Source organism: Myxocyprinus asiaticus, chromosome 29 (genome assembly GCF_019703515.2).
Source record: "Myxocyprinus asiaticus isolate MX2 ecotype Aquarium Trade chromosome 29, UBuf_Myxa_2, whole genome shotgun sequence".
NCBI classification, from domain to species: domain Eukaryota; kingdom Metazoa; phylum Chordata; class Actinopteri; order Cypriniformes; family Catostomidae; genus Myxocyprinus; species Myxocyprinus asiaticus.
In genome coordinates, this window is record NC_059372.1 from 40,003,290 (window position 1) to 40,016,686 (window position 13,397).

Consider the following 13,397-nt stretch of genomic DNA (forward strand, 5'->3'; position numbering starts at 1 on the left):
CTTGCAATGGACAATGTACCATCAGATGTTTATCTAGGATGTCTTAAGTTATTTTTTTTATTTATTTTCCTCCAGTACTCCATATGTCCTCATATTATGCCTCCAAAATGAAAATCAAGTTTGTGTGACAAATGCAGTTTCTCACCTTGAAACGGAGACTGGCTTGTATGTTGCGAGTGGCACATTGACTGTGACTGTTTGTCACAAATAATTGAATAATCCCACAGTCATAGGGATAAAAACATACATAGTTCTTCCAAAAAAAAAAAAAATCTCATCATTTACTCACCCACATTCCATCCCAGACAAACACAAAGAAGATTTTTAGAAGAATTTCTCAGCTCTGTAGGTCCATTCAATGCAGGTCACCGGTGTCCTAAATTTTGAAGGTCCAAAAAGCACATAAAGGCAGCATAAAAGTAATCCATATGACTCCAGTGGTTAAATCCATATCTTCTTTAGTGATATAATAAGTGTTTAAAGTCACTTAAACTTAAATAAACGTAAACGTTTAAATTATCCTCCCTGCCCAGTAGGTGGCGATATGCACAAAGAATGTGAATCGCCAAAAACAAAAGTGAAAGTGGAGATTTATTGTAAAAAATTACTTAAATATTGATCTGTTTCTCACCCACACTTATCATATCACTTCTGAAGATATAGATTTAACCACTGGAGTCTTATGGATTTCTTTTATTCTGCCTTTGTGATTTTTGGGGATTCAAAGTTCTGGTCACCATTCACTTGCATTGTATGGACCTACAGAGCTGAAATATTCTTCTAAAAATCTTTGTTTGTGTTCTGAAGAAGAAAGAAATTCACACACATCTGGGATGGAATGAGGGTGAGTAAATGATGAGAGAATTAAATTTTTTGGGTGAACTATCCCTTTTTATAAAAATAAAGCCGGTAAGAAATATGTCAGACGAAAATATTTTCTTGATTTACTCATCATCGGCAAGTGTTGTAGAGAGTTAATTTTGTACTCTGCATACATGCATCCCTGCAAACAAACCTGAGCTTTGATGACTGCCTGTTCAGCTGTTGTTATGTCTCTGACATCATCTCTAATAGCACACAGTCTGGACTCCATTTGCTGCAGTGCTCTGGACCCCACCAGCCTGGTTAACACTACAGACAGAGAGAGACAGAGACAGAACTGCATTATATAAAGTCAGGTGGAAATTTTGATCCAAAGTGCATTAATAGAATATTCAGCAATTTTCAGTCTACAGTGCACTGAATTGGCAAAAGCTAGATTTTTATTGGTTGAAAGATAGTACAATAGTGTAGAAATGCTATACTAATTATATCTGTAGTATATATTATTTTGGGTAAACATACTGAAGACTTTACAGACACTTAACACTGCTCATCTCCACTCACAGTCACAGATATATTGTTTTGCCACTGAGAAGACCAAAATAACTGACTGTGGCTTATTTGGGTTTGTCAGTATGTGTGTTCAGGTGGATCCCAGATGTTAGGTCAACAATTCAAATCATGGTAAATAAGGTTTCCTATTGTCCCACAAGGGACAAAATTCCCCAGGAAGGTAAAAGCTTTCTTTTCTGGATTCTTGTTTTGGCCTGTAGTCAAAAATAAAATAAGTAGTCAAAATATAATTAGCTTTATATAAAAACAACAGAACTCTATGCTATGTACTAATGTAGATAGCCAAGTAAACGTGTGTGTAGGTGGGTGGGTAAGAGAATTTGATCAAGCTTCAAGACACTTCTAGCACTATGAAAACCATTAAAACACAATCTCAAGATTAAACATTTATACACTCATACTTGAAACTGTTTCTAACATAATACAAACCCACTCGATGGTTTATCTGGGTATGAGTGTATAAAAGCTTTCACAGGAGCCACAGTTGACTCATACTGACTTTACTACCATAAATAGACTGCTTTCTCTCTGTTTACCTCTCTCTTTCTCTCTGCTGTCGTTTGCTCCACAAATGATTTACTTGTTACATAATTCATCATTTTAATTTGAAATAAGACTGATGAGAACACGGGAAAGGATAGAGAACGAGGTAGAGGTGTGTAACGCCCCCTTGGCACTGATTCAGGCTTGTAAAAACCTCTGTGGGCCTCAATCCTTCGGTCACACTCTGTAGCTCTTTTCCAAAATATACTGAGCTGCCTAGACAAAGTCTTTTCGAGGGTTTTTCTTCAACTTGAGGCACTTTCATGTAACAGGGGTTGGTTTTTCTTTTATTAAAACGAACAGATTTCAACTCTTTTATATATATATATATATATATATATATATATATATATATATATATATATACACTGTATATATATATATATATATATATATATATACACTATATATATATATATATATATATATATATATATATATTTGTTATTTTTATATATTTTTTTTTTTGTTATATGAAGGTCTCATTAAAACTGAATTGGAAACATTTTACCAGGCCTTCATCATTTATTTTTTGGTATTTTTCAAATGCCTTTTATGTATACTGTAGATTTGACTACTTTAGCCTTGTCTCAAACCCACACTTAAAAAATTAAACTATGAAAATCTATTATAAAATAAGGGCTGTCGATTTAACGTGTTAATTCAGCGCAATTAATAATTTAAAAAAAAATAACGTGTTAAAAAAATGTACGCAATTAATCATATTCCTTCCATCTGAGCAATTCAAACTTGAACTACCACCTGTTTTCTCCAGGGGGCAGTAAGCGGCACTTCAGCTGTATAGGCAACGCGCAGCTTATACAGAGAACAAACCAACCCTTCAGCAGACAGCACAGAAAGGGGACGCATTCAAAAAACAGCTTGATGGAGCGCAAATCCAAACTTAGGGATCTTAAGACGTGTTTTTCTAAGTATTAAAGTTCGTTTAACTTGACACAGTGACCTAATAATTCATATTTAATATGCTTTACTGCTGAGAAAGAACCAAGAAGGGAACTCTTTTGACATCACCCACAACACGGAAAAGTTCAAATCCAGAGTTTGGTAACATTGTCATATTCATATCCAAATTTATCATGTCTATATATGTCTCAAAGATCCAGAAAAAAGCATTGTTTATGTTGAACATTAAAGTTCACATCCACAGAATTGAAGTCATAGCTCTTCTGGTCATTAGCGCATTTTCCAGTGTTCCAGTATTGTGTCATGGTCATTACAGTCAAGCTCCAATATGACATTAAAGAAGCATAAAAGCACCATTTAAGTAGTCCATATGAACCGTGCATTATATTCAACGTCTCTTGAAGCGATATAATAGTTTTGTGAACCGCAAAAGGATGTTTAAAAGGTAAATATACAGTCTGCGGTCTGTTACCTTGTGATTCCCACACCTAATTATTACATGTTTAAAACTATTATAATCATAACATAAACATAAAACATAACCCATTTATTGTTTGAAAATTATTTCTAGCAAGTTTTTAAAGAATTATGATTGCCGCACAGTTGTGGCATAATTTCCACCACACCAAACAATTTTGCCTCTAATAACGGTTTTTTTTTTTTTAAGTTAGTGTACTTTAACCAAGTCGACAAAAGTGTCATTAAAGAGCATGCTTGAGATGAAATATGAGACCAGTGATGTTTGAAGAAAGAAATACTCTAATCAAGCTGTAATTTAGCTAATTATGCAAATATTGTGAAAATATTATTTGTGTGTAGTTATGAAGCAAAACATGTTAGCTATGAAATTAGATTTAGCAAGACAAGAGAGTCACAAGAGACGAGAGATGGAAAATTCATTTCCATCAGCGTCATTTCCAATACAGAATTTGACCCTGTGATGTGAATTTTCATGACTTTCAGAAAACAATATGACATAAATATCCTGTGATGCATGTACATACATTGTTGGACATTGCAAATGGCAATAGCAAAAAGTAGTAGGGACATGTCCCACCTGTTGCACCTATAAATGACGCCTATGGGAGCAACAATATGCTGCCTTCTAAAGCCTAGTGTACAACATGACTCAAGCTCATCTCCTATGATGTTTTGAGTCGGTAACTGGTCTGCAACGAGAAGTCTCGGATCACACTCCTGCAGCATGTTGAGAAGAGTCCCAGACGCTGCGACAGTTTTCAAACCAGCTTGATATCTAGACGTCTTGTCTTCAGGTGTGCGAACTGTCCTGATGAGTGAAAGACCGACAATGAGCCACAAGCAATGAAATATAGAGCGAGTGCTAGAGGAGGGCAAGGTATTAGGAAGCAGAAGAAAAAAATTATAATTTGAAAATAAAATAAAAAATCATCCACATCTCCCTACCAGCTGTCTTTATTATTTTCAGCTGTTTTTATCATTTTTGCCTTCGCAAATTAGTGCAAATACATGTAAAAACGGCCACAAGCTGTTCTTTCATGTTTGTTGGAAGAGGAGAGCAAGGTATTGGGTAGCAGGCGACAAAAATAATAAGAAAATAAAACCTCACCCACATCTCCCAACCCGCTGTTTTTATTATTATCAGCTGTTTTTATTATATTTTCCTTTGCAAATGGTGCCAATAAAGCGCAAAAATGGGCGAAAGCCACTCTTTCATGTTTTTTGACATGTTATCAAGAATAAACTGCACGAGTTTGTTAATGAACTTCGTTATCTTAATTTTAAGATGCATTTTTGGTGATGCGTTTGAAACGGGACGACGCTAAGGGCAGCTGAATTGGACGGTTTGGGTTTTTCTCCGGTTCTGTGCGGATTTAAAGGGAAATAAGCGTACGATTGGAAAATTTACAAAAGCGAATGCATGAACATGTACAATAGGGACACAGATATGAGCAGCATGCACACTAGAAGCTCAATTACAGGTACTGCACTAAAATAACTCAAAATTCATTTTTGCGAATAATTAACAGAAACTGTGCACCGGATTTTTGCACTTTCTTTCTCGTCTTTTACTTTTTTGCGCTTTATTATCATTCAGTAAAACACAGACGTAATGATTGATGTATGTCTTCATGAAATCAGAGACTCTCTCTCCTCGAAATCCGAACACAAGTGGTCAAAAGAGACGACCAGGTGTAACTGTGACATCCTGCTTGTACATTTGTGATCGGATCACCCAAAACTCTTCTTAATACCAGGTGTACACATAGCCTCAGTCAGGGATGAATGGTCGTGTAGTTGATAAACTACAGTCCTGACGTCCAGTCGCACCACAACGAGGACTGTGAGTCACAGGGCACCAACTTGTCTTAAGATACCTTCTAGTGGCAGAAAATTCTAAAGCATCGCATGTATCCTTTGCAGTAAAGGCAATTCCAGAATGCATTGCAACGTGCTCATTAAAAAAAATCCATCCAAGATGACAGAAGATAGACATGCCGACATTAAATACAATTATATTTCATGCATATACTGTTTAAAATACAGTGAGATTTGAGAGCTACGGTGGTGGATTAGATTCTGTGAATAACTGCTCTGTTCTTCAAACAAAGTTTTTGAATGGCTTCAGAAGACTTGGACTATAGAGCTGGACTACTTTTATGGTGCTTGTTTGTCCTTTTTGTTGCTTGATAGCCCTAGTTACTGTCCACATTTGTTGTGTGGAAGAGAGCAGCTTAGACATTCTGCTAAACTTCTTTTGTGTTATACACAAGAAGAAAAAAAGTGCAACGGGTTTGGAACAACAAGAAAGTGAGTAAATAATGTCAATATAATAATGATGCAAGTAGGATGAACCAAATGTTCAGTTCTTCTGTATTGTTGTATTTCTCTATTTCTCTATATTCTTACAAAGAAAAGTTGAACGACCAATTCCAAAAAATCCCAGTGCTCACTGAAATTGCAGGCTGGCTGACATACTTCAAATGTTTTGAGTGTGTTGTGTAAGGGTTGTAATTAGGACCTGTGCTGATGTCCTGCTGCCGTGTCTTGAGCTCTTGAATAACTGTGCTGTGGCGTGATGCCATCACTGTCAGACTGGGTTTGATGGTATCAGGAGCACCAGGTTCTGCAGTCAGATGCTCACCCTGGACACAGAGATCTTCCACCTGCGGCTGCAGCTTTATCAGCTCTGCTATCCGACACTGAAACACACACATACACACGCTAACAGATCTGTGCTGCACTGCACAAATCAGATAAATGTCCTTAAAACAACTAATACAATGAAAAGAGACCTCTAAAACTGAAAACCAAATTATTCAAACAGGCTAAAACCAAAAATAAATATAAATAAATAAGCCTTTCCAGGTTATACAGTACTTGACCCCAAAATCAAAAGAAATAAATGAGAAATTATATTTTGCATAAATAAAATGAATCTTATTTAAGGAACATAATGACACACAAACCCCCCAAATATTCACTGTAATGTGTCCAAATATTTTACATTTTTACAGTAAAAGTGCTTCAATATATTAATTAAATGATCATTAATTAATGGTAGTACAACAAATACTACCATGATACTATAAAATTAACCAATGATAAATACTGTACAATTTTTTTAGCATAATCAGAATTTAGAGGGAAAATGTAATTAGCTGGCATAAAAATTGTGTAATAGAAAAATACTTTTAAAAATAGGCTGCATTTTCTTTAATCAAAATATAATTTCTTGTTTCCTCTCTTTTTTGACTTTGGGCTTTTTTAGTTTAAATTTATGTTTTTTTTTTTATTTATTTTTTATTATTATTATTATTACTATTACATTACATTCTTCCTAAAAATATTATAAAAGTCCAGGTCATAGTTCACCCCAAAATCAAAAGAAATGAAAAAGAAATTAGATGTTGCATAAAAAAAAAAAAAAAAAAAAGTATATTTTTAGGACAGTTAAGACTTTATTTCTATCACAATTCATCACAATCAAACCTATTGTTCTAAAAAAAAAATACTTGTAATATATATATATTTATTATTATCAAAACGTTCAAATTAAAGACAATACAACAAATACTAACAAGATGTTTAAATACTTTCAATTTAAATGTTTTAGTTTTTTTTTGTTTGTTTGTTTTTCACTACATTGAGAAGTTGAGGGGAAATGTACTAAATTGTTATAAAAAGTCACAACGCAAAATAGTGTAAAAGAATAATAACAGCCGGCTTCATTTTCTTTAACCAAAATATAATGTCTAATTGATTTATTTTGCTTTTGGATGACTTTGGGCTATTTTCAGTTTAAATATTACAATGTTTTACATATTATGTTACATGTTTACATGCAGGTTTTTTAAAATATTAACAAAGAAAAAAAACCTGTGGTGGAAATTTCAATACATGTCTACTTAAACATTTCAATTAAAGTTGGATTCTCTTTACATTTGATCTGAGAACAGCATTGAAGTACTTGAATTGTGATATTTGACTGACCTCACACTCATTTTTGAGTGTCTGCAGGTCCTGCTGGTCATCTTTTGCTCTAAACCCTTCAGTGGAGATCAACCATTTCTCCTGCTCCTGAAGAACTCCATCTACAGCCTTCCATCCTGAGAGAACCGCTGGCAGACGATCAAGAACTTGAGCTCGGTTCCTCAGATCCTGCATCAAGTTCTGACAGCCCTCCCATTCCTTATTCACTAAGTCCAGACTGGAATGAGCCTCATCTGTGGACAGACCCTCTACACAACAGAGATGTGTACATTACGTCAGTAGGAGAACCATCATTCTACTCAATCTTGAGGAATTAAAGTCCATAAATCCATACCTTTCTCCAGCTGTTCAATCATATTTTCTCCTTTCTGCACCACCTCTTTCAGTGGCCCCTCCCTCTCAGCAAGCCCCACCTCCATAGCCTACAAAAAACCATATGAAAATATTCAGTAAAATCAAATATTGAAGTAATAGTTCACCAAAAAAATGAAAATTCAGTCATCATTTACTTACCCTCATCTTGTCCCAAACCCATATGACTTACCTTCTTCAGTGAAACACAAAGAGATGTTTTGCAGACTGTCCAACCAGTTCTTGTCCAAGATGCACCATAAAAGTAGCCCATATGACTCTTGTGGTATAGTCCTAGTCATTTGGAATACTTTTATGATACCTTTATGGTGCTTTTTTGTAATTTTTGGAGCTCGACAGCCTGTCTCCATTAGTTTTCCTTTTACAGAAAAGAGCAGCTTGGACATTCCTTAAAAATATCTCCTTTTGTGTTCAATGGAAGAAAGAAACTCACATAGGTTTAGAATGACATGAGGGTGAGTAATTGGTGGCATAAATTATTATGTATGTATTTGTCACCTGTAGTTTGCCTTTCAGATCAGATGAGTCTCTTGCAGCTAATGCAGATGATTTCCATTCAGTCAGTCGGGATAAAAGCTCGGGAACATCTATTTCAGCTCTAAAAAAAACAAACATAAACATCTCATCACAGTTCACATATGGGAAATATGTGTGTGTGTGTGTTTTAATGTACAGTGACCTCAAAAAGGATATAGACACTAATGTCATACTTAAAGGGGTCATGAACTTTTCTCTGCTCTTTATGAAATTTTGTATAGTTGTATTATCTTCCCTTAGGTCCACTGATAATGTTAGTGACGGAGTGTGACGAGGAGGAGGGTGTGGCTGGGCCGTGATGGAGCACAGCCGGTGCTAAATCTGCTGATCAGTGGGAGAGCGAGATAAGGGGCAGCCGGAGACGCCGGGTCAAGAGAGAGAGATGCACGCGGCCACATTGTGTGTGTGTGGTTGTGTTATGGTTTATGTTTGTTTTATGTTGAGCTTTGCATTAAAACTTTATGTTGACTGTTAAGCCGGTTCCCGCCTCCTCCTTGCCCATCCTTATTCTGTTACAGTGGACGGCAGTGCTCCATCACGGCCCGGCCACGCCCTCCTCATCACACGGTTCATTAAAACAGTCATAATTTTGTAATATATGAATTTTCGCCCCTGTCTCTGGCCCTCTGCCTGAAGTGCCTTCTTAAAACTTCAAAGTAAACACCCACTGTTCTGGAGTGCTAACATTGTGCAGCCCTTCGAAATCAGCCATATTTGAAACTCAATCTGAAGAGAATGAACAGCCCCACAATATAATAAAACTACATTTCAGGGTTTACACATAACGCACATCCAACACATTGCATCTGAATATATTAAACTGTTCATCTGAAGCACAACTGTTAACACTCACCCTGTCTACACCAGACGCTTGAGTCACGTCAAAAGCAATAGAACCCATTATAATCAATGATGCTGTCTACCATGAAAGTGTCCGTTGTGGCATGTCGTGTTGCACCGACAGTAAACAGATGTCCCGTTTCATTTTGTGCTGCACACGCTGGTGCTACTACTGCCAACAACACAAATAAACAGTTTAGAAAGTTCGTGTCGACGCGTCCAGTGTAAACAGTGTGTCAGTACCATAAACTATCAAACTGTCATGACATTTGAAATATTCATGAATTAAATGGCTTACTTGCTGTTTTGCATCGGGTCCAAGTGTTTTAACTGGCTCATCTTTCAATAACAGTTCCTTTGCAAAACTTGAATCGTTTTATGACTGTTCACAAGTAATCCACGCTGACAGCCGAAAAAACATGCAATCCACACTGAAATAAGCTAAAGAAATCCACATGACGCACATACATAATCCAAAGCACGGTGTAAACTAGACGCACACACATCCAGTTTCTAGTATCATTCTGCACTGAAATTCACATCGCCGGAAACACAGCCAAATGGCCAATGACATCCATCCAGTGTATGTTTTCATACACCAACAATTACAAATAGTGCAGATGGGCGAAAGAACACGTAAATGATGCGTTTGTGCTCAAAACAGCAAGAAGCAGCAGCTGAATGACAGAGAATAGATTCTCCTCTTCAGAGTTGTAACTTGACACCACATCTTTTAAAAGCAGCGCAAGATATGTATCAAGCGGTCATAGACGTCTGTCTGTGCATGTTGATATAAATACAAAAATAATTGAAAATAGTCCAGATGGGTCCCCTTTGGTGTTCAGGAATAGTTAGGCCACAGTAGGCCTTGTTTGTCCTCTCTCAGTTTACGAACTGAACCACGAGTGGGCGGGGCCAAAGGTGCGTTGATGTAAAAGTAGGTGTTGATGTTTTTAATGTTATTAATGTTGATGATGCGGGTCATGAATTAATGAGCCTGCAAATGATGTAGGGAAGTCGTGGAAGTAGAGAATGTGGCGTTTTTGCAACTTGGTTTCAAAAAATGCTTTTATTGCATTGGGGATTAAGTTTTGAGTTCTGAAATTTACAGTAGATTTTTATAGTAGAAAAACTTCTTATATGTCAAAATATCAAGGACAATTTATCCTCATGATATGACCCCTTTAAAAATGTCTGAATGTAATTACATTTGATGACAAAATTTTGCTTGAAAAATTTGTAAATCTTTCCTTGCAAGAAAAGCACATTGACATTTCATTATCTAATACAATAACATTGATCAATTTCTGTGTGTGGCATAAGTGTTCAAATACTTTTTGGAGCCACTGTAAAGTGCATTTAATGCCATCAAGTTCAAGAGATTTTTAGATTTTCTACAGGGAAGACACACTGGTGCGCACTTACAGCCTCCTGAGCTCGCCGTCTGTATCTAGATGTCGCCGTTTTGGTGGGGCTGGTGGCGTTAACTCCCGGTCGCTGCTGGTGAAAGTCTGCTCCATCCGCGTCGTTACTGTTGTGATCGTCTCCATGACAACCTTTTCCTGTACCTGGGACCCCCTGGTAACAGACACCGCCTCAGTAACCTAGACAACAAAACACAAATTTGGAATGAATGTTCATACTAGAGACAGACCGATATATCGGTTTAACCAATTAATCGGTAACAATTTTGGAACAATCGCTTATCTGCAAAAATCTATGATGATATATATATATATATATATATATATATATATATATATATATATATATATATATATATATATACACTATATTGCCAAAAGTATTCGCTCATCTGCCTTTAGACGCATATGAACTTAAGTGACATCCCATTCTTAATCCATAGGGTTTAATATGACGTCGGCCCACCCTTTGCAGCTATAACAGCTTCAACTCTTCTGGGAAGGCTTTCCACAAGGTATAGGAGTGTGTTTATGGGAATTTTTGACCATTCTTCCAGAAGCGCATTTGTGAGGTCAGACACTGATGTTGGACGAGAAGGCCTGGCTCGCAGTCTTCGCTCTAATTCATCCCAAAGGTGCTCTATCGGGTTGAGGTCAGGACTCTGTGCAGGCCAGTCAAGTTCTTCCACACCAAACTCGCTCATCCATGTCTTTATGGACCTTGCTTTGTGCACTGGTGCGCAGTCATGTTGGAACAGGAAGGGGCCATCCCCAAACTGTTCCCACAAAGTTGGGAGCATGGAATTGTCCAAAATCTCTTGGTATGCTGAAGCATTCAGAGTTCCTTTCACTGGAACTAAGGGGCCAAGCCCAGCTCCTGAAAAACAACCCCACACCATAATCCCCCTCCACCAAACTTCACAGTTGGCACAATGCAGTCAGACAAGTACCGTTCTCCTGGCAACTGCCAAACCCAGACTCGTCCATCAGATTGCCAGATGGAGAAGCGTGATTCGTCACTCCAGAGAACGCGTCTCCACTGCTCTAGAGTCCAGTGGCGGCGTGCTTTACACCACTGCATCCGACGCTTTGCATTGCACTTGGTGATGTATGGCTTGGATGCAGCTGCTCGGCCATGGAAACCCATTCCATGAAGCTCTCTACGCACTGTTCTTGAGCTAATCTGAAGGCCACATGAACTTTGGAGGTCTGTAGTGATTGACTCGCTATGCGCCTCAGCATCCGCTGACCCCGCTCTGTCATTTTACGTGGCCTACCACTTCGTGGCTGAGTTGCTGTCATTCCCAATCGCTTCCACTTTGTTATAATACCACTGACAGTTGACTGTGGAATATTTAGTAGCGAGGAAATTTCACGACTGGACTTGTTGCACAGGTGGCATCCTATCACAGCACCACGCTGGAATTCACTGAGCTCCTGAGAGCGGCCCATTCTTTCACAAATGTTTGTAGAAGCAGTCTGCATGCCTAGGTGCTTCATTTTATACGCCTGTGGCCATGGAAGTGATTGGAACACTGAATTCAATTATTTGGATGGGTGAGCGAATACTTTTGGCAATATAGTGTATATATATATATATATATATATATATATATATATATATATATATATATATATATATATATACAAAACAATCACTGACACATTCTGGGGATTTGCTGTCCCTTAAGCTTTCATCATTGACAATATTCATTTACTGTATACTAGTGCCCGACTGATATATTAGCCTTTCACCGATATATCGGTATCGGAGTATATGTTTACCGTTTGTGTCTGTTGAGTGTTAATTTCACACTACGTTGTTACCTTGTTGGTGAGACACAGTGCTGGAAAGTAAATAAAGTCCATCTTTTACTCTCCGTGACAAAGAGCTTATAGCTAATCACGTAGCTACTTTCATTGTTGTCAGCTGAGTGGAAGCTAATATGTAAACATGTAGTCACCAAACTGTTTTGTTCAGGATTCACAGTTTGGTACCCCTTCAACCAAACAATTCCAGTCTTTGCATTTACAAAATGTAATATTTAAAAGTCTAGTTTTCCACCGTTGAAAGTTTCCCCTGAACTTGTATAGCAGAATACGGTGTAACACCGCTGCCGCTGGTTTTCTCTTGTCTCGGCAGGTGTAAATGCTTCTTGTTTTACAACCTGCCCCTAATTGATTGGCAGCATTAATATAGTCAGCATTTGACTGATACTAAACAGAACTGATGTTTATTTAGCTATTTATTTTTATTTATTCTTTATTTAAATGGTCAGCAATTGACTGATAATAAACAGTACTGATGTTTATTTAGCTATTTATTGTATTTTTATTTATTCTTTATTTAAATGGTCAGCAATTGACTTATACTAAACATACAGTACTGATGTTTATTTAGCTATTTATTGTATTTTTAATTATTCTTTATTTAAATGGTCAGCAATTGACATACTAAACAGTACTGATGTTTATTTAGCTCTTTATTTTATTTTTATTTATTCTTTATTTTAATGGTCAGCATTTGACTGATACTGAACATACAGTATTGATGTTTATTTAGCAATTTATTGTATTTTTATTTATTCTTTATTTTAATGGTCAGCATTTGACTGATACTAAACACAGTACTGGTGTTTATTTAGCTCTTTATTTTATTTTTATTTATTCTTTATTTTAATGGTCAACATTTGACTGATACTAAACATACAGTACTGATGTTTATTTAGCTCTATTGTATTTTTATTTATTCTTTATTTTAACGGTCAGCATTTGACTGATACTAAACATACAGTACTGATGTTTATTTAGCTATTTATTGTATTTTTTATTTATTCTTTATTTTTTCAGTGTTCATTTCTAGAATTTGTTGACAATGTATAATAATAA

General features: G+C 36.6%; 1 protein-coding gene across 1 annotated transcript in view; it reads right to left on the bottom strand.

Moving 5' to 3' along the window:
* The window catches only part of LOC127419658 (dystrophin-like), a 375,384-nt gene that overhangs the window by 248,508 nt on the left and 113,479 nt on the right, over nt 1-13,397 (bottom strand). Inside the window, exons 17-22 of the mRNA XM_051661226.1 lie at nt 10,510-10,688; nt 8,206-8,305; nt 7,670-7,757; nt 7,336-7,583; nt 5,864-6,044; nt 1,016-1,131 (exon numbers count right to left, since the gene is read on the bottom strand). Coding sequence (XP_051517186.1) covers nt 1,016-1,131; nt 5,864-6,044; nt 7,336-7,583; nt 7,670-7,757; nt 8,206-8,305; nt 10,510-10,688 — 912 coding nt within the window. The remainder of the gene's footprint in view (nt 1-1,015; nt 1,132-5,863; nt 6,045-7,335; nt 7,584-7,669; nt 7,758-8,205; nt 8,306-10,509; nt 10,689-13,397) is intronic.